Below are 22,945 nucleotides of genomic sequence, written 5' to 3'. Positions count from 1 at the left end.
TATAGGAAGTCAGGTATAGGTGCCCTCAGTATAGGTAGCCAGCCTTAGGTGCCCCCAGTATAGGAATTCAGGTGTAGGTGCCCTCGGTATAGGTAGCCAGCTATAGGTGCCCCCTTGAAAGCCGGCGCCCTGAGCGACCGCTCCAGTCGCTCAGGTCAAAGGCCGGCTATGCACTAGGGCATGTTCAGTAGGCAGTAGCAGTGTTAGGGAGTCTTGCCCAAGGTCTCCTTACTGAATAGGTGTTGGCTTACCGAACAGGAAGATTTAAACCTTGGTCTCCTGTGTCAGAGGCAGAACCCTTGACCAGTACACTATCTATCCAAATGGCATGCAATCCAATAGATCAAATATCCCCGAACTTGGGACAACAAAATGTCTCTGTGTGCAGCAGTCCAATAGGATGGTGCCATAGTGCTGCTGAGTGTACAATAAAGAGATAGGCCATTTCAGCTCCTTCATGGATCAGAACCACTAGAAGCCAACCCTGGCCTTGTGTTATTAGGCTGTAGTGTGTTAGCAGATCTTTCGTAACTAGTGTTCTTGCATATAGCAGATCTGTGAGTTACAGCACAAGGTTACATTAGGTACACAGTATACTGTTCAGGGGAACGGCCTTCATTGACTTCAGTACATTCCATTATAGAACACTTTATAAATCAGCCATGTAGATAGGGTTGATTGCGGCCAGATTAATGAACACAAACAAAAGTTCAGGGTAAGAACAAAGAATCCTACTTTTGTTCAAATAATTTACTGATGTTAATGCACTTAAAGGAAACTTTAAATTAGAGAAATATTGAAACTGAACAAGCATTGAATTAGAAACTAATCCCAAATCAACCTCATTAAAATGTAATTTTCATTTTGTAATGTTGACCTACAAATGGGCTTAACAAAATATACAGCTATACAAACACATGTATAACTCTAGAATAAATTAAGTTATAAACAGTAGCGTAGCTTAGGAGTGCTGTTGCCCTAATTTATAATTGTGTAATTTGTGCATTTATACATTACCTGTCCTGTGTAGTGGTGCCGTCCTCTTCCGAACCCCTGCTCTTCTGTTAGCCCCATACTCGCTGCCGGTGAAGAGCAAAGGCTTTAGCTCGGCCATTCTCGAGAGATTTCATGCTGAAATTGATCGTGAATCGGCATGCGGTGTATGGGCAGCCGACAGATCTCTCTGTAATCAGATTTGATTAGAGAGCGATTTGTCTCTTAGTCGAATCTGCCAATCATTGTTAGATGTATGGCTACCTTTAAGGTACATACACACGTCGGATTTGCGCAAACGAACGGTCGTTTGGACGTCAAATCGGGCATGTGTACAGTTTGTCGTTCAGCTGATAAGACCGGACTTGAGCCATCCGCCAAGCAGATCACTCAAATCCGCTCTTTTGGCGGATCGCTCAAGTCCGCTCTTATCAGCTGAACGACAGACTGTACACACGCCCGATTTGACGTCCAAACGACGGGTCGTTTGGACAAATCCGATGTGTGTACGCACCTTTACACTCCAAATAAAAAATGCCACTTTATAATCTCTATATTTACAAAAATGATTATCTCCCAATTAAACTTTCTGATCTTGTTTGAGATCCTTTGCACAGCTAACTATATGATGTTTATCCAAAGACTTAGCGGAGACATATAGCAGCTCATCTACCCAAGTCCTCTAATCCGTCTAGCTAATTTAATCACATTCTTCTCCCAACCCACCGAAAAAAAGTTATTCCTTCAATTACACTGTGTAGCTTTATTGTGAGACTGGGTCACTTTTATATGGGAATAAAAATTAGTTTTACAAATAAAGAATATAATATGCATCTGACCCAACACCCTCTTCAGTAGGTTGGAACTTGCTCACATATGGATATATATACATACAGGGAGTGCAGAATTATTAGGCAAGTTGTATTTTTGAGGAATATTTTAATATTGAACAACAACCATGTTCTCAATGAACCCCAAAAAAACTCATTAATATCAAAGCTGAATATTTTTGAAAGTAGTTTTTAGTTTGTTTTTAGTTTTAGCTATTTTAGGGGATATCTGTGTGTGCAGGTGACTATTACTGTGCATAATTATCAGGCAACTTAACAAAAAACAAATATATACCCATTTCAATTATTTATTTTTACCAGTGAAATCAATATAACATCTCAACATTCACAAATATACATTTCTGACATTCAAAAACAAAACAAAAACAAATCAGTGACCAATATAGCCACCTTTCTTTGCAAGGACACTCAAAAGCCTGCCATCTATGGATTCTGTCAGTGTTTTGATCTGTTCACCATCAACATTGCGTGCAGCAGCAACCACAGCCTCCCAGACACTGTTCAGAGAGGTGTACTGTTTTCCCTCCTTGTAAATCTCACATTTTATGATGGACCATAGGTTCTCAATGGGGTTCAGATCAGGTGAACAAGGAGGCCATGTCATTAGTTTTTTTTCTTTTATACCCTTTCTTGCCAGCCACGCTGTGGAGTACTTGGACGCGTGTGATGGAGCATTGTCCTGCATGAAAATCATGTTTTTCTTGAAGGATGCAGACTTCTTCCTGTACCACTGCTTGAAGAAGGTGTCTTCCAGAAACTGGCAGTAGGACTGGGAGTTGAGCTTGACTCCATTCAACCCGAAAAGGCCCCTCAAGCTCATCTTTGATACCAGCCCAAACCAGTACTCCACCTCCACCTTGCTGGCGTCTGAGTCGGACTGAAGCTCTCTGCCCTTTACCAATCCAGCCACGGACCCATCCATCTGGCCCATCAAGACTCACTCTCATTTCATCAGTCCATAAAACCTTAGAAAAATCAGTCTTGAGATGTTTCTTGGCCCAGTCTTGAGGTTTCAGCTTGTGTGTCTTGTTCAGTGGTGGTCGTCTTTCAGCCTTTCTTACCTTGGCCATGTCTCTGAGTATTGCACACCTTGTGCTTTTGGGCACTCCAGTGATGTTGCAGCTCTGAAATATGGCCAAACTGGTGGCAAGTGGCATCTTGGCAGCTGCACGCTTGACTTTTCTCAGTACATGGGCAGTTATTTTGCGCCTTGGTTTTTCCACACGCTTCTTGCGACCCTGTTGACTATTTTGACTGAAAACGCTTGATTGTTCGATGATCACGCTTCAGAAGCTTTGCAATTTTAAGAGTGCTGCATCCCTCTGCAAGATATCTCACTATTTTTGACTTTTCTGAGCCTGTCTAAGTCCTTCTTTTGACCCATTTTGCCAAAGGAAAGGAAGTTGCCTAATAATTATGCACACCTGATATAGGGTGTTGATGTCATTAGACCACACCCCTTCCCATTACAGAGATGCACATCACCTAATATGCTTAATTGGTAGTAAGCTTTCGAGCCTATAAAACTTGGAGTAAGACAACATGCATAAAGAGGATGATGTGGTCAAAATACTCATTTGCTTAATAATTCTGCACTCCCTGTATAATGATATGCAGTGCTTAAAGGGAAACCAAGGTAATGCCTAGAACAAACAATGAGATTTTTTAGGCAGATTTCCTGCTAGATCCATTATTTTCAACATGTCCGATCTGATTTATAATCAATTTTCCGATCCATTTTCCATGGAAGTGAATGGAAAATCGATCGGAAATGAGATTGGACATGTTGGAAATAATCGATCTGGCAGGAAATATGCCAGAAAATCTCATTGTGTGTACCTATCATTAGAGTGTTATGAATACTGCTATATTTATTTCCTTTTGAACAATGCAAGTTGCCTGGCCCTGAACCATAACCAAATGTGCCACATGCTTGATTCGAAGTTGTGACTCAGTCACTACTGATGCCAGAAGATCAAAAGGACTGCCAGGCAACTAGTATTGTTTAAAAGAAATATGACAGCCTCCATATCACTCTCACCTCAAATTCACTTTAAACGCACAGATGATATGGAGTAATCCTCCTGGAATTTCCTCACACAGACGATGGAAATTTTTTTCAAAACAAATTTATTAAAAAATATTCCTTGTTTAGCAAACGCTGGTTTGCTGACAAGGAGTATTTATAATGTGTTGAAAAAATAATTATTCTCATCTTTCCCCCTTTGCTGTATTTCTTTGTAGCATTTTCCAACTATTTTTGGTGAGCTGTTAAGTACAGCGATGAAAAACATTGTGATTGCGCAAGAAGCATAAGCCCACTCAGCCTTGGACAGCCTGACCTTGGAAGTCATATTTTGACTCCTCTGTAGAAATATTGCTCTAATTAGTTGTGATGCAAGCTATTTGTTTCATAGTAAACCACTAGAGGAAATATTCTGTTCAATGGCAACAAGGAATACATACAACAACACAGGCATAGCTCTGATGATCACCACAGGGATGACAATCTGACTGAGCAATGCTTGGGCAATTTACCAACACCTACAGTACATTGTGCGAGCATCCTCACAAACAGTTCATTTAAATTATATTCAATTCAGTAAACCCTCAGGGCCCTTTCACGCCGGGGCGGCGCGGTAATTATACTGCACCTTACCACAGGGCAATTAAAGTTTATGGAGACTTTCACACTGGCGCAGTACGGCACGATGTGACGTTTTCGCCGCATCCCGACGCTCGGACAGATCTATGTTACCACGTGGTTCTGCATCGACGTGCGGCGGACTGGAACTCATGTAAGTCCATGGCGACGTGTGTCAGTTTTACAACGCGTATGCACAGAAGCGTATTTTTTGCTTTTCGTGCACGTGATCGCATCAGCCACAGGAAGTGAATGTCACTTCCTGCATGGCCAGCTGCCTGACATAATAACGCGGTAATCCCCAAAGGTCTGTTTTTGGCGGTGCGACCCTCGGGCCAGCACCGCTGCCGCCAATTTACAGCGTGAAGTCGGCCTCATGTTGCTCAGTTACGGAGTTTACCCAAAGGTAGCTCAGTCAGATTGCTGTGGGCGTGACCATCATTGTTTAGAGAACATTTAGGTTGGGCTTGGCCAAACCTATTTTTTTATTGGGGGGGAGCAGATATTTTTCAATGATGGCGGAGCCAAAATACTAAATATATTGTAGAGTATTCAGTAAACCACAACTAATGTCCACCATACCAAGGCCTTACATTTACCCTCTCCCCATCACCCTTCCATTGAGCAGCTCATTAGTACACCTCCAACACAACCACCAGCAATGAGTAAACATGACCTAAGCGTTTAAAAAAAAAAATCTCACATGATGCCCTGTTTTTCTCCAAGAACACACTTTTTATCCAGTTCAACAAACACCTCTTCCATGTGCAGCCCCCTAGACTAAGTCTTACGCATTCTTTACAAAACAAAAGTTTGCTTTCTTAAAACAGAAAGAATTTGCAATAATTCAGGTTGAAGTGAGCTTGAGATGTCTCCCAGTGCATCACTGCTGAATATATGCAAATTATCCATTGTCGTCCTTAGAAGCTAAACACACCTCCAGAACCGCTGGAATGCAATGATGTGTCAGTTTGTTAATTTGTACAGAGCCATAATAATCCAACATGTATACAGACTGTTTCGGATTGGTTTATCCTCATCAGTGGATGGCATGGATTAATTTGGCTCTATGGAGTAGGGCTTGTAACACCGAGAGGTACAGACTAACCAGCAAGCTCATGGTGAACCAAAGCTCATTGGAGTGTGTGAGGGGCTACAATGGTCCTAAAAGCCCCTTTACTAAAATGCTATGGAAAACAAAAGTTTGCTTTCTTAAAACAGAAAGAATTTGCGATAATTCAGGTTGGAGTGAGCTCCGAGATGTCTTTACAGAAATCCAACCATGCCTATTTCCCAGAGCAACATCTTCTCAGGGGAATAGCTGAGTATACATGTTTGTACAGCTATGGTAGTGATAGGCAAACTTGGCTCCTCAGCTGTTAAGGAACTACAAGTCCCACAAAGCATTTGCCTTTATGAATCATGACTGTGGCTGTCAAACTGCAATGCATTGTGGGACTTGTAGTTCCTTAACAGCTGGAGAGCCAAGTTTGTCTATCACTTAGTTATGGCTATTGATTAAGATGTAATGGGACCCTAGTAGATTTGGGGCTCTCTTGTGGTCCTTTTGGTAAGATGTAGTGGAGACTGGAAAAAGGACAAAGAAGGTGGCAGGTGGGCCCCTTGACACCCACTAGGCCCCAAGCACCTGCCTAGGTTGCCTGGTGGATAATCCTGCTCTGGGTTGGCTACAGACTATATGACTATGATGTCCTATCCAATTTATGTGAGATGGTCAATGGTCTCCTTACATTCTGATGTATGTTCTCCCTGTGTCTGTGTGGGTTTCCTCCGAGCTCTACGGTTTCCTTCCACATACCAAAAACATTCAGATAAGTTAAATGGTTTCCCCTCACATACGCTACACGATACATACATAGACATATGACTAAGGTAGGGATTAGATTGTGAGCTCCTCCAAGGGACAGCTAGTGACAAGACCATATACTCTGCACAGCGCTACGGAAGATGCCAGCGACATATAAGTACATATAAATACTAAATAATAATAATAATAATTCCCTTCCAGATGACTTGCCTTGTACAAGGCTTAAGTTACAAAAATAATCTTCTGATTGCTAAGTACAACTGTTCTGTTTTCTTTGCATCTGTTTTGATAAATCATCCTCGGTGAAATAAGGACAAATTATTCAATTCCAGGATAAAGTAGATCTATTTACCCCTATATGCCTATTACATCACTGCATCTTTAAACTATATAGCTATAGTGTATTTATTGTACAGTACAGCGCTATTAATGCAGTGCCAAGTAATCTGATCTAGTGGGATATTCCTATGAATCAGTTATTGAGCAGACATACTTTGGCACAATGTGCACATTGTATCAGCACACCATTATTTCCCTACATCTGTATTCAGTTGCCTTTGTCTAAATAATTATCAATGGTATTCACTTACATTTTGGATGTCTATATCAAGACGATAATAACAGCAAGATGTGTACTGTTTATATTAATAAAATGAGGTATGTGTCTTACAAACAGATGGGGATTATCATTGTCTACTTTTGGATAGCCTTTCACATTAATCTTGTTCGCAAACACACCTGTACATAAACCAGCAGACCTCTTTCCATAGCTCCCAATTGTCCCACTTTTGGAGGGACAGTCCCTCTTTGGGAATTCAAACCAATCCCTCTATCGCTCTTTTTTCCTCATTTGTCCCTCTTTCAGGACTGATGTACAGATCTACGTAACTGTATATATTTTTCTCCTTAAAATGTATTTAAAACTTTAATTGACTCTAAATTTTATTCCCATCCTTTAAATTGATATGTTTACATTGGTATTGTGATAGTCTTCAAACTATGGTTAAAGAGACTCTGAAGCGAGAATAAATCTCGCTTCAGAGCTCATAGTTAGCAGGGGCATGTGTGCCCCTGCTAAAACGCCGCTATCCCGCGGCTAAACAGGGGTCCTTTCACCCCCAAACCCACCCCCGCAAACCTTGGTCGTAGAATTGGTCGTTCCTGGAGGCAGGGCTAACGGCTGCAGCCCTGCCTCCAGTCGCGTCTATCAGCGGCGCATCGCCGCCTCTCCCCCGCCCCTCTCAGTGAAGGAAGACTGAGAGGGGCGGGGGAGAGGCGGAGATACGCGCTGACAGACGTGCGTGGGGCAGGGCTGCGGCGGTTAGCTCTGCCCCAACCAGGAAGAGGGGATGCGCTGCACGGAGGGGGATTTGGGGGTGAAGGGACCCCCGTTTAGCAGCGCGATAGCGGCGGTTTAGCAGGGGCACACATGCCCCTGCTATCTATGACGTCTGAAGCGAGATTTATCCTCGCTTCAGACTCTCTTTAAAGAGCCGCTATCGCAGAAAACTGTAAAATTTAAAATGCATGTAAACCCATATAATTAAGAAATACATTTCTTCCAGAGTAAAATTCACATCCATTAAAATAGCGGTAAAAATCGCAAAAAAATCATCACGATTTTGCAATTGCGTACGAGTAAATCGATGCGATTTTTCTGCGATTTTAATGAAAGTGAATGGGAGCGATTTTAAAAAACGCTAATCAATCGCAAAACGCTCAGAAATGCGCTACTAGTGTTAATGGGCCCTTACAGTAGGTAGTAGAAATCTGACAGAACTGATAGGTTTTGGACTGGTCCATCTCTTCATGGAATATTCTCAGCATGGCCTTTATCCTTTATAAAGACACTCCCTGAAAAGGAATTATACAAAAATGCTGGCCTGCTTACCGCACACTTTTTTTGGCAGTTGGAAGGAGGAATTGCCATTTTGCCATGCTTTTAAAAAAACTGAAAACCCTCCATGAGGAGATGGGCAAGTCTAAAACCTGTCAGATATGTTACAATTTTACTACATACTGTAAGTGACAGGAACATAGGAGAAAAGTAATTTAGAGCTCATTTTACTCTGAAAGAAATGCACTTCTTATTTGTACATGTATCCATATATTTTACGTTTTTCGCAAAAGTGGTCCTTTTCAGCAATTGGCATCTCTTCTGGAAGCCCCTGACTCTCTAGTGAGCTTGCTCGATAGACTTCAGGTACAACCACGTAGAGACCAATCTGGCTGAAAAGTTAAGCTCTGTTTTACAGCATGTATGTGCGACTCTGGGTTGTGTGACTGAATGAGGATTGGTGGGAGAGGTGACTTAATATAATGAAAAGTCCATGCAAGTGTAAAAATACTCCCCAAAATTAGTGTTTACAGATTCAGCACCACCTTCTTTGCCGGCAGTTGTGGCTGTGGAATTGCCTCTCCACAGTGATTTTCATACAAAATGAATGAACATCGTGGCTGAGAGGCGTTTCCTGTGCATCATCAGCCACAGAGAGGAGGGGAGGAATTACAGCAGCAAGCAATTTTAGTATTTTGAACACTTGCACATATTATTTATTAGGCAACAGCCCTAACACCTCACCACGACCACTGCCAATACTTCCACTTCCTCCACCCACCAATGCTGCGATTTTTAGTGAACAGTTGTATTTTTAATCAGATCGTTCTGATAGAATTGTATGGAAACAGAGAATCTAATGGGCACAATGCTTCATGAACAATCTAATTATCAATCATTTCCTTAATAGTAGCAGTAGAATATTGTATTGTGCTATGCTGGGTACACACTACGAGATTTTCTGGCCGACTTGCTGTCAGATCGATTATTTCCAACATGTCCGATTTGCTTTCCAGTTGATTTCCGAGCATTTTCCGATCGATTTCCGTTAACTTAAATAGGGCATCGATCGGAAAATGCTCGGAAATCGATCGGAAAGCAAATCGGACATGATGGAAATAATCGATCTGACAGTAAATCGGCCAGAGAATCTCATAGTGTGTACCCAGCATAAGCCATCAGTAAAGGCGCGTACACTCGCCGTACGTCTACAAACGATGGGTCTGTCAGACCCTCCCGCAGTGCGGTCGTTCTGCCGATAGTTGCACATGAGTACAGTCTGTCGGCAGGCTGATAAGGCTGGTTTTGACCGATCCACCGAGCGGTTCAATCAAAACCTGGCTTCATCAGCCTGCCGACAGACTGTATACACGGGCAAAGTGTCGTCAGAACGGCCACCCCGCGGGCGGGTCCGACGACCCGTCATTTGAAGGAATCAGGCGTTTGTACGCGCCATAAAAACAAAAAGTTTTGAATCAAGATGATACCATTATTGCCCACTATCGTGAAAATGTAAAAAAAATTAAAATGCATGTAATCATATACAAATAAGAAGTATTTTTCTTCAGAGTAAAATGAGCCATAAGTTACTTTTCTCCTGTGTTGCTGTTACTTACAGTAGGTAGTAGAAATCTGACAGAACCGACAGGTTTTGGACTAGTCCATCTCTTCATGGGGGATTCTCAATAAGGCTCTTATTCTTCATAAAGATATTCCCTGAAAAGGAATTATATATTGATGCTGGACCGCATCCCTATTTGCTGTACACTTTTTTGGCAGTTGGACAGAGCAACTGCCACTCATTAAATGCTTTCAAAAATAAACAAAGCCCTGACAATCGCCTATGAGGAGATGGGCTAGTCGAAAACTAATCGGTTCTGTCAGATTTCTACTACCTACTGTAAGTGACAGCAACATAGAAGAAAAGTAATTTATAGGTCATTTTACTCTGGAAGAAACATACTTCTTATTTGTATATGTTTACCTGTATTTTAAATTTTAGGATTTTCGCAATAGTGTTCCTTTAAGCTAGCCATACATCTAGCGATTCCGATTCAATCGACAAAGCGATCAACTTTGTTAAGGAATCAACCTCAGTATGGTTGACCGAAAGTCAATCGACTAGTGACCCGCACACTACAAGGGATATCCTATGCGATTCACCTTCACATTTGATCTGAGTGATGTTGTGTCTCCATACTCTGAATGCAAAAATAGATTCAGAGTCGATCGAATAACATGTGAACAGTAGCTGATTCCTGTGCGATTGACCGATATCTTGCATCCTGCTCGGTCGACTAAGCTGGTGTATTCCACATGAAATCAACCACTTTTCATCGATTGGGAATTCTGTAACACACTTGATTCTCTCTCGATTCTATAAAATTATCAAATCGGATGGTCGATGATACAGCCAAATCGCTTGATGTATGGCCACCTTAACTTAAAGGGACCCTGAGCAGGTTTTAAAATCACAATTTGAACTTACCTGGGGCTTCCTCCAGCCCATCGTAGGCCGTGAGGTCCCCCAGCATCCTCCTGGCTTCTCTCCCGGGCCAGCTGGCGGCTCCATTAATTGGCAACTGCCGTCTGAAGTCGCCAGTACGAGTCCCCGCCGCGAATTTTATGTGTTATCACGCCGCTCCGGCATGCGTCATCAGGCTGGTCAGCGTGAGAGTCCTGCACATGCGTGGTTTAGAGTTAGAGGATTGCACATGTGTCACCACGCCGGGCGGCGTGAGAGTCCTGCGCATGCGTGGTTCAGTTAGAGGACTGCACATGTGTCACCACGCCGGGCGGCGTGAGAGTCCTGCGCATGCGCAGTTCAGAGTTAGAGAACCGTGCTTGCGGAGGACTCTCATGCAGGTCGGCATAATGGCACATGCTGGCCGGTGCAATGACGCGTAACCTGCACGGCGAGGAATCATACTGGCGACTTTAGGTGGAAGTCGTCAACTAATGGAGCCGGCAGTGCAACCGAGAGAGGAGCCAGTAAGACACCGGGGGACCTCACAGCCCGCGGTGGGCTGGGGGAAGCCCCAGGTAAGTTCCAATTGTAATTTTAAAACCTGCTCAGGGTCCCTTTAAAAGAATAAGAGTAAGCTTTCGGCTGTGCAGCCTTCATCAGACTTCAGTCCTGTTTAGAAAAAACAGAATCTTATGACTGATCTAAAATTACCGCAGTAATCCAATTTTGCGGAAATAACTGCATTCTCTGATTGGTTCACTGTTTTTGAGTTCTGTGATTGGGGTAAAGTTACTGAGTTGTGGTAAATCAGATTTCCATGGAATTACGGTTTCCAAAGACCGATCGCAAATCAGCATTTCCGATCGTCATTTGGAGATTGGACTTTCACAGAAATTTCAATTCTGTGGAATCCGAATAAGCATCCCTATTACAAATGCTAACATTGATGGAAATATACCCAATTTGAAGGATCTTTTTAAATTTCCAAGAAAAAGCTTAAAACCGTTGCTTACAACTACTTTGCTAGCTAAAGTAAATAAAATAACTGTTACCCATTTCATGAAGTTTTTCAAAATAAATTGTCTCTGAAATGCCAGACATGTGCCTACAGTGACCAATATTGAGGATATTGCCTGCAGGCTCCACTATTGAGAATCTTTCCCACAGACACCAGCATTGACGATCTTACCTCCAGGCACCACTATTGAGAATCTTACCTCCAGGCAACACTATTGACCTGTATTCACCACTGTTAAGCACTTTGCCTGCAGGCACCACTATTATAAATGCTTTCCCAAAGTACCACTATTGAGGATCTGGTCTACAGACAACATTACTGAGAATTTTGCATGCAGACACCATTATTACGGATCCTGCCCACAGGCACCACTATTTAGGTTCTTGCCCACATGTACCATATTGAAATGCTTGTGTACAGGTGCCACTATTAAGGGTCTTGCCTACAAGTGTCACTATTGTATTTAGGGTCTTGCCTACATGTACCACTACTGAAATGCTTGTGTACAGGTGCTACTACTGAAGGTCTTGCCTACAGGCACCACTATCCAGGTTCTTGCCCACATGTACCACTACTGAAATGCTTTTGTACTGGTGCCACTACTAAATGTCTTGTACACAGGCACCCAAGGCCGGTTCTAGCTACAGTGGGGCCCCCGGGCAAAAGTAAATTGGGGGGCCCTAGAAACACCCCCCTGCAGCCCCAAGCCAGCTCCCATGACCCATCCCACCACCCTCCCAGCCACACAAAATCATTAGGTGTCCATCTTATATCCCCAAACGCATTCTTGGGTCCTCATTATTCCCCTCCTGCTTTCTCTTACAAATTCAGAGTTTACACACAGCAGAGTCTTACATAATCCATCCAGGCAGGACACCAGGCAGCACCGTGCTCTGCACTTCTCCCCATCAACCCCTCTTTTCCTCATTCTGTGCAGGCATGTATAGGATCACCATAGCTGGTGAGGAGGGAGAAGACCCCTTTGGGGGCCCCTACAGGCTCTGGGACCTTGGAGCAATTGCCCCCTTTGCCTTTATGGTAGCGCCGGTCCTGCAGGCACCACTATCTAGGTTCTTGCCTACATGTCCCACTATGGAAATGCTTGTGTACAGGTGCCACTACTGAGGGTCATGCCTACAGGTGACCCTATTGAGGATCTTGCATACAGGTGCCACTATTGAGGGTCTTGCCTACATGCACCAGTACTGAAATGCTTGTGTACAGGCACCACTACTAAGGCTATAACCTACATGTACTACTAATGAAATGCTTGTGTACAGGTGTCACTACTGAGGGTCTTGCCTAAAAGTGTCACTACTGAGGATCTTGCCTACAAGACCCATTATTGAGGGTCTTGCCTACTTTACATGCAACATTACTGAATTTCATGCGTGTAGCTGAAAATATTGAGGCTCTTGACTATCGTGTTACTATCGTGCATCTTGCCTTTCTGCGTCATTTTTAGATTCTGTTTCAGAAGAGCTATTTTATGAGTGGTACCTGTTCCTGGAAATAGGCTTTGCAACTATTCAGACAGAAAAGCAAAGATAATTACAACGTATGGATCCAGTTTTAGAGCATTTTTTTGTTGCTGATCACCAAAGGGGTCTTTAAAAACATTTAGACGTTACAAATTCATGAAACTAAATTTGCCCCACTCTTTTTTAACATGAATTCCATTCAATCTATCATTAGCAATTCTTACCCTTCTACCATTTGTCTTTTTATTGATGATATACAGTAGATCCTAATGTCTGGTGCACACCATGCAATTTGCCCATCAGATGGACAGGCAATATCCAGTAGTTTGATCATGTCTGATCTACTTCTGATCGAGAAAGGGATCGATTTTACAACACAATACAAAAACGTTTGTAAAGTGCTTTTCTTCTATAGGACTCATTTTACCTGAGATGGGTTTCCTTGGTGTATTTATAGATACCTGGGGCTTCCTCCAGCCCCATGAGGTGCGTAGGCTTCCTCGCCATCCTCTCCGGCGGCTCTGTTCTCTTCTAACCCCCCTTGGTAATCTGGCCAGTCACGGCCAGTCATGCGCTTCTACACATGCCGTTCGTGCTCCCCCGCCACACTACTGTGTTCTGCGCCTGTGCAGCTGGACCGCGCATGCATAATAGATTACCGGGGAGGATTATATGAGATTGGAGCGACCAGAAAGGATGGTGAGGGTCCCTAAGCACTTCATAGAGCTGGAGGAAGCCCCAGGTAAGTATAAATTAGGCTGACCATGTGTCCTCTTTTGCCCGGACAGGTCCACTTTTTCAGACCTGTCCGGGCTGTCCTCCCGGATATTTGATCTGTCCGGAGAGCCGAACACACTTGCAGAGATCCATTGAGGCTGAGATGAGCCGAACACTGCGAGTCAGTGGCAGAAGAACAGCTTGCAGAGATCCATTGAGGCTGAGATGAGCCGAACACTGTGAGCCAGCAACAGAAGAACTGCTTGCAGAGATCCACTGAGGCTGAGATGAGCCGAATACAGCGAGCCCAAAGCAGAAGAACCATTTGCAGAGATTCTCTGCAAACGGTTCTTCTGCTGCTTGGGCTCGCAGTGTTCGGCTCATCTCAGCCTCAGTGGATCTCTGCAAGTGGTTCTTCTGTCCCTGGCTCACAGTGTTTGGCTCATCTCAGCCTCAGTGGATCTTCTCTCTGTGCAAGCTGTTCTTCTGCAGCTTGGGCTCCCAGTGTTCGGCTCATCTCATTCAGCTCCTGACTCCTGACTCAAACGGCTCTTCCTCGGGCTAGGCAGTGAGTCAATCCCTTCCTGCTGCTCTGCTCCACCTCCAGCCCCCCCATCCACTGAGACAGAGCAAATTGCAGAGCAGAGGGGTGGAGACAGCCAGAGACAGCCTGAGTTCAGTGGGACTCACGCTGGGCTGATCACTGGTGCTGTTTGTGTGTGACCTGTGGGAGTAGCTCAGCAGCACAGCCTGAGCCCTGAGTTCAGTCTGTCAGTGTCAGTGAATTGATTCAAGTCATGCTGGTGCTGTGTGGCCAGCCTGTGGGAGCATAAAGGCCTGAGTTGTTAGCAGATAAGTCACTGCTGTGTGGCCAGCCTGTGGGAGCATAAGGGCCTGAGTTAGCAGTGAAGTCACTCTGCTGTGTGGCCAGCCTGTGGGAGCATAAGGGCCTGAGTTAGCAGTGAAGTCACTCTGCTGTGTGGCCAGCCTGTGGGAGCATAAGGGCCTGAGTTAGCAGTGAAGTCACTCTGCTGTGTGGCCAGCCTGTGGGAGCATAAGGGTCTGAGATTCTAAGCTATACTGGGGTCATATTCCTATCTAACCTATACTGGGGCCATATTCCTATCTAACCTATACTGGGGCCATATTCCTATCTAACCTATACTGGGGCCATATTCCTATCTAACCTATACTGCGGACATATACCCAGGGCCGGATTTGTACTTCTTACCGCCCAAGGCCGACTATCACCAGCCGCCCCAACCGAAACCGTATCCTACCACCTCTCTCCACACACACCCAAACTTTTTGGGCCGATGGTGTCCACTATTGCGGCTAGTGCCGAGGTCTCCATGGCAACGTGAAGTGAATCAATCATGTCACACGGGGGAACTGGTCAATCAAGCGATCTACAGGTGATGGGCGTGCTGGGAGCCTTCCACCACACACACATAGTCAAAAGTGGCTCACAATTGGACATTGGGTGGGGTCAGCAACACGTAAAAGTGAGTCCTGTACCCACTGCTGTCTCCAGGGTAACAGCGCTGGCCAATCAATAATTAAGAAATGGGTACTGTGAGACGCTGCCTTCTGTATTCTGTACTATTTGCTGGTGCTGCCCCAGGTCCTTTCATCCCCCACACCAAGTGCGTGAGAACCGGCCTTCTGTAACTGCCTGCAGCTGCTGCTATGTCATTGGACAAGGTTTGGCTTTTTGCTAGTCACACACTGTTCACAAACGTTTGGTTAACGGACTGCAGCTGCCTGTAACACAGCACAGGCAGATGCCAGCTGGTACTAATAGTGCAGTTATCCTGACCACTTTCATTTGTTTGGACACTTGCAAATAATGCCCACTGTCTGCAGGCCGCCCCTTGTTTATCTGGTGCCCTAGGCCATGGCCTATGTGGCCTTGCCAGAAATCCGGCCATGCATATACCTTGTCCGCACATTTGTGGGGAAATCTGCTGCCAATCTCATTGCATTTTGTGGGAAATTCTTCTGTGAATCTGATTGCATTTTGTGGTTGGCCGGCCCTCCACCATGTGGTCTGGAAAAAAAAAACATCCCTCCATGCCCACGAAGTTGAACAGCACACTGCTAAGGTCTTGTATATTTGGCCCCACCCATGACCACGCCCACATGCTGTTGTGATCGTCCTCTTTTTTGGAAATCAAAATATGGTCACCCTAGTATAAATACATCAGTACTGTACAAAATCGATCCCTTTCTTGAATCATAAGTAGATCAGACATGCTGGAAATTGTCCAACGATGGTAAATTTCCCATCAATGTGGTGGAAAAATTGAATGGTGTGTACCAATATCATTAAAGAACCTAAAAACATTACACTATGGGGTTTATAATGTTAGACTTATTTGATGAGTCTACTAACTGCTGCTAGTCTCGAAAACCTGTTGAGAGAATGTCTGAACCTGAATGTACCTGCATCACAGCTCCAGTTAATTAGACTGCAAACTTCAGTCTGGCTGGAAAATCTTTTTCAATGATGGTAAGTCGTGAAGGGGGTAGACAGACAACCTGTAGCTTTCCTCTCTGTAAATGAATGGGGGTTTTGTGACTCACAAGAAGCAGCTTTCTTGGAAAATGTAGGCGGCCTCCTGTAGATGTCGCTCTTTGTGTGGCCGGGGATAGGAGGCGCCGTGGATTCTGAGAAAGGAGAGGAGAATTTGAATGGCACGCCTAGGCAGTGGGAGAGGCAGGATCTATTACTCTGGCACTAGTATGTGTGAGTAGCTGGGAGCTGGATAGGTTATTGCTTAGAAACCTTCACTGACTAGGCTGCTCTGCTGACGCCTTCTGTGCAGAAGATACACGCAGTAACCATGGCGCTTGCAGGGGATACTCATTGGATTACATGCCTCTTCTAGCAGCGTGGACCTTATTTTGCGTTTGGATGCTCACATTTATACCTTGATCTGAAGTTCTGCGATGACTGCTTCCAGCTGGCTCGCCTCGCTCATATCATTCAGGGGGATTTCTGAAGGAGCTTTCTAGTTTGATTTTTGCTTTAGCGCTGGATCCACTTATGTGCAACGAGAAGCTGGAGATAATGATCCTCACACGTAAGCCCCCCTTTTCTTTCTCTATAAGATGTGTACGTGCGGCTTATCCCCCTCTGCCAGGGTCCCCGGGCGTGGGAATTCTCATGGGAAGTGTGGCCCCTGACTGCAGCGGGGCAGCACTTCATTAAGAAAGCTGCAGGAAGCTTTCAGCCACAGCCAGGTAGACTGGGGGATTTGGGCAGGGTACCTTCCGCTGCTTTTTAATTACATTGCTGCTGTGATCTGAGCGATGTGCTGGAGGCGTGCATCAGTGGGGAGAGCCGCGACTATTGCACGTCGTGTAGCCGGGGGGACTCCGGACTGTCCCCAATCCATCCTTCCATCTTGCCTGCTCTGGCTAGGCTAATCCCTCCATTGCTGTGAGTGTGACCACCACCGCCTGGGTCTCACTGCTCATGGGATAGTGGAAGTGCTGGCTATTACTTTTCATCTGTAAAATGATGTGATGCAAATTACCTTTTCCCCCAAGTTTTTTCCTAGGTGATATTATCACACCTTATAAATAGAATGCCTTTTAGGCCACTAGCAAGCAAAAAAACAAAACATAGAATAATTTTGATAGTACTTTTTCACCTACTTTTTAGTACTTTTTCGGTTGCAAAGTGCTAAAAGGTTTTTGGTTGTGTGTTTTTTTTTTTTTTTTTTTTTTTTTTTTTTTTTTTTTTTATACAGAAGATGAAAAATGTATCTCAGAAGAAAACTTAGGAGAACGAGTGAATTGGATCAGCCTCTTGGGTTTCAAAATGTGTTCAGATTCAATCAACAGCTAAATGATTTTGGATTCTATCTTGTGTAGTGGTGGATCAGATGTTTGTGTATGGATATTAATCAAGCACGTGTGTATGTGGGTTTGAGTACTTCCTTCAAATACAAATCTTAATATGTAAATCTATGCATGTACCTGTAGTACTTATTCACAGCTAAAGCTAGCAATTAGTAATTTTGGAGCGATTTTATAGACCTTTTTTGGAAGCCATTTCGAATGGATGTTTCCAGTGCGAGGAATGTGATTGCGCTGCTGTTCGATCTCACATCTCCTATTTCCCACTACGTTGATTCCGTTGCAGTTTTTGGCCCATCTGTTGAGTGTATGGCGCGGTTGTGGTGCGCTTGAGATTTCCTATGGGAAAAAAAATTAAAACTTGCAGGAAAATATATTTTTGGATTGCTGAATTGTGAAAATATTGCATAGCAGCGCGATCGCCATGCAATTTTGGCTGTGGGTCTGAATCGTTCCAGTGTGAAAAAAACCATAGGACTACATTATTCAAGAGCTTTTCAATTGGAAAATTGGGGTGAAATAACGCTATATTCTATTTAGAAGTCTGTAAAACCAGCATGATGTATACAGCATGATTGCAATAAAAGGTTTTCATGCTGACGCTTGGTATCATGGATGATTACATTTCCTCATTGAATCATCACTATACAATTCAGATGTATAACTGGCTACTACCCATGCAGTTAGATGACTGGCTGAGTGATGTAGACAGTTTGTATCTTGGTTTCCATGATCCACAGACGCTCATGGACTGACTACAGCAGTTTGTGTGCATGTTGTCTGTTAAGACACACACTCAAGTAATCATTTCTTTTGAAGCTCTTGCTAATTAGTCTCTTGGCTTTTTTACAAGGCAAATTACCCCCCCCCCCTCCTCCTGTTTGTGGTGCCCATGATGTCATTCCTTTGAACCCTCCCTAAAAACAGCATGTCCTGCTGGTAGCATGAAGAAGAGAAAAATCACAAATAAAATGCATCCCTGTTTTGTCAAGAGCTTGTTTGCTGACCCATGTTTCCTGCTGGTACTCAAATATGAAGAGAGCTGCAGAGAGTCCTTGTGATCCCAAAATCCAGCTCTGATTCATATCATTACAAAAAGGATTGCTAACAATTTTTAAATGGGGTTTGTTATCCATTTTGTCTTGAATTCATTACCAGAATGTTTTACTGCATATGACTGCTTTTCAACTAGACACTAGGATCTGATATGACCCAGGTGGCATTTGCTAACTTTTGGAAAGTTCGCTGGATCACACTGGCTGAATGAACATAAGCCTTGTACACGCCTTCAAATTTGATTGGCCAATTTTACCACCTCCCATGTAGTATGAGAGTCAACAGATATTGAATACTATGAGCAGGTTGTGTAGTTAACCCCTCATACCACATAGGGGTGGTAAATGTGGTCAATGATTAGGCAATCATAATTGAAAGTGTTTCAGGCTTTAGGGTGAGTACACACATCCAGTTTTACCACTAACCTCCACGTAGTATGAGAGCTTACCGTACTTACACAATCTGTTAATGGTATTTGAAGTCTGTTGGCCCTCCTACTACAAGGAAGTGGTAACATTGACCAATCAATATGGCCTGTGCGCAATAAGCCTAGTAAAACGGGGCCAATGTTCTGCTCGGTACAGCTTTCGTGTGTCCACTAGACTTGTTAGCAGTCCAAAGTTGACATGTCAGGCTCTTCATAGACATGCAGGGGTGGTTAGATTGTTGGCTTGAACCAGCAAACCCAGTTTGCAATATGGAGCATCTAGAAATGACTTTATCTACCAGGAAAGTGGTGACTGGAGGAGGCTTTCTTTCTGATTCCATCTGCTGCTGGTTTGGTTTGCCAGGTTAGAGACCATCACCCAACCAGGATGAAAACACTGCTGTCTACAGATGGCCAATGAGATGCAAATAATGGACTTGCAAGTAAACCTAGTGGAATATTTGTGCAGCTTGGAACTAAGCCAATGAATGACACTTCCTGTCAAATTTGATTTGGCACATTTCCTAGGACTACACAGTTTGCATGAAACTTGCAAGTCTTAATTATTCTCATTGGCCATCTCTAGTGAGGCCCATGGGCATGGATGCAAAGACTTCTGGGCACCGCCATACCCTCATGGGCCTGTAAGCCATACTTCTATCATGAGGATACAGTGGATGGGATAGAAATGGAAAGGGAAGTGGTATTGCATGGTTGTTCACTTCCCTAGACCTTGCTAAATTTGTCGAGTGACGCCCAAGTTTGAAGATTGGCAGATTGGCTGTGCACATGCCATAGTGAAGATTGGCAGATTGGCTGTGCACATGCCATAGTGAAGATTGGCAGATTGGGTGTGCACATGCCATAGTGAAGATTGGCAGATTGGCTGTGCACATGCCATAGTGAAGATTGGCAGATTGGCTGTGCACATGCCATAGTGAAGATTGGCAGATTTGCTGTGCACATGCCATAGTGAAGATTGGCAGATTTGCTGTGCACATGCCATAGTGAAGATTGGCAGATTTGCTGTGCACATGCCATAGTGAAGATTGGCAGATTGGCTGTGCACATGCCATAGTGAAGATTGGCAGATTGGCTGTGCACATGCCATAGTGAAGATTGGCAGATTGGCTGTGCACATGCCATAGTGAAGATTGGCAGATTAGGTGTGCACATGCCATAGTGAAGATTGACAGATTGGCTGTGCACATGCCATAGTGAAGATTGGCAGATTGGCTGTGCACATGCCATAGTGAAGATTGGCAGATTGGCTGTGCACATGCCATAGTGAAGATTGGCAGATTGGCTGTGCACATGCCATAGTGAAGATTGGCAGATTGGCTGTGCACATGCCATAGTGAAGATTGGCAGAATGGCTGTGCACATGCCATAGTGAAGATTGGCAGAATGGCTGTGCACATGCCATAGTGAAGATTGGCAGAATGGCTGTGCACATGCCATAGTGAAGATTGGCAGATTGGGTGTGCACATGCCATAGTGAAGATTGGCAGATTGGCTGTGCACATGCCATAGTGAAGATTGGCAGAATGGGTGTGCACATGCCATAGTGAAGATTGGCAGAATGGGTGTGCACATGCCATAGTGAAGATTGGCAGATTGGCTGTGCACATGCCATAGTGAAGATTGGCAGATTGGCTGTGCACATGCCATAGTGAAGATTGGCAGATTGGCTGTGCACATGCCATAGTGAAGATTGGCAGATTGGCTGTGCACATGCCATAGTGAAGATTGGCAGAATGGGTGTGCACATGCCATAGTGAAGATTGGCAGAATGGGTGTGCACATGCCATAGTGAAGATTGGCAGATTGGCTGTGCACATGCCATAGTGAAGATTGGCAGATTGGCTGTGCACATGCCATAGTGAAGATTGGCAGATTGGCTGTGCACATGCCATAGTGAAGATTGGCAGATTGGCTGTGCACATGCCATAGTGAAGATTGGCTGTGCACATGCCATAGTGAAGATTGGCAGATTGGCTGTGCACATGCCATAGTGAAGATTGGCAGATTGGCTGTGCACATGCCATAGTGAAGATTGGCAGATTGGCTGTGCACATGCCATAGTGAAGATTGGCGGAATGGCTGTGCACATGCCATAGTGAAGATTGGCGGAATGGCTGTGCACATGCCATAGTGAAGATTGGCAGAATGGCTGTGCACATGCCATAGTGAAGATTGGCAGTCTTTACAGCAGATTGGGTCTTCACATGCATTAGGTACAAGCTTGTTGGCAGTATTGGCCCATGTTCACACATAGTGAATCTCTTGGCACAGCCAGTGTGTGTTGGTGACATGAGTGTTTCCTTTTCTTTGTAGAATAGAGAACAATTTCTGCCTATGAGTGTATCCAACCAGATGGAACACTGTGATTTGGATTTACGAACTATCTGCATTCGCATAACAGTGAATAAGTTGCCCAGGCCACAGTGTCCTGGACTGGTGACTGCAGAATGTGGCTATAGTCCTGTTTAAACAGCTGGTTTATCTCCCTCATAGCCACTAACAGCCAGCTATATGCATTTCCCTAAAATGGGGTGATGCATTTTACAGTGTATCCAAGGTGACATGATGAGATAAACATGTGTATGTACAGTGCAAAACGTATAAATAACCAGGCTGTTTTCCTTGTTTTTATTTTGCTGCCTGAAAGAGTTAATTTTCTAGGCATGGAAGTGACAGCTTCTGTCATGTTGGCAGTAATATAGTAAACATCACTGATAAGCAAATTACAGCCATAAAGGTTTTCCTGGCAGAATACAACTTCTGAGGTCAGGGAGGTATAAAATAAATGAAAACTTTTCAACTTTTTCCAACTCTGGGTCGCTTAATAGGCTGCCACTGATTAGAGACAGTTAATCGTTCAACCTACTTTGTAAATTTTTAAATATAAAATAAAACTCTAGGATACTTTAAAAAAAAAAGTCACTTTTAGGAGTAGGAGGATAAATATAATTATCTCATCAGTTTATTTTCACATTGGATTCACCTTGAGTGTTATTGTTTTAATTTAAAATCTGCTTATTTTGTTGTCAAAGCTTTATACGTTACTATGTAATTAGCACTGATTTGGTTATGCTGGCATACATCTGTAAGTGAGAGACCCCTTTCATTCTGTTTCATGGTTACCACTGCTCACCGATTTTTGGTTTTCCCCCAGTGCTCTGCTGCTTTTAGGTAATGAAGTGTGACTGTGACTGGTTGCTGTGGGATAGAGCACTGCAAATTATGATCAGGCTTTGCCCCACACTGCTTTACATGTCTTTTCTTATTTGCCACATTGAAATCAATTATTCCTGTTCCCTGTGTTGAGTTTGGACACCCAGTGCAGGTTTGTGAGCCTCCTATTCCCAGCAGAGGATAAGGTGCAGCTTGTCACATCACTTTTGTCTGCCTTGTCTGAAGCAGAAGAAAAATAATACCGTAACAGATTGTAGATCAGCCTGTGAGTATAAATCTGTCAGCAGGCCTGGAAGGGTTATAGAATTCAGCATCCATCTGGTCCACAGGCCATTGCTCGTCCTCAGTGTGGCTAATTGGTGTTAGGTGATGTCTTTAACTTACCAACTTTGTTCTGCCACGTTGTTTTTCCTTGTATGATGGCAGATGGTGGCGGGGCCTATCACCTCACCTGGTGCGTGCCTCCATGCATGCCAGTGACAGGCCGATCACAGGAAGAATGGGAGGAAAATGCTTAGCAGATGTGCTCCCATCCCAGTCACATTCCTGGCTTTACACTTC

General features: G+C 44.1%; 1 protein-coding gene across 2 annotated transcripts in view; it reads left to right on the top strand.

Annotated features, from left to right (window-relative positions):
• DLC1 (DLC1 Rho GTPase activating protein) overlaps nt 1–22,945 on the top strand; it is a 569,878-nt gene that overhangs the window by 475,646 nt on the left and 71,287 nt on the right. Inside the window, exon 1 of one of the 2 annotated variants that reach the window (XM_068278608.1) lies at nt 16,586–16,922. The exons of the other annotated variant lie outside the window; for it this stretch is intronic. Within the exon in view, the coding sequence (XP_068134709.1) occupies nt 16,886–16,922 (37 nt within the window). The 5' untranslated portion in view covers nt 16,586–16,885. Of the gene's footprint in view, nt 1–16,585; nt 16,923–22,945 lie in introns of those variants that run through there. 2 annotated transcript variants of the gene reach the window in all.

The sequence above is a fragment of the Hyperolius riggenbachi genome, chromosome 1 (assembly GCF_040937935.1).
Source record: "Hyperolius riggenbachi isolate aHypRig1 chromosome 1, aHypRig1.pri, whole genome shotgun sequence".
In the NCBI taxonomy this organism is placed as follows: Eukaryota; Metazoa; Chordata; class Amphibia; order Anura; family Hyperoliidae; genus Hyperolius; species Hyperolius riggenbachi.
This window is presented reverse-complemented; position numbering and strand designations above follow the sequence as displayed.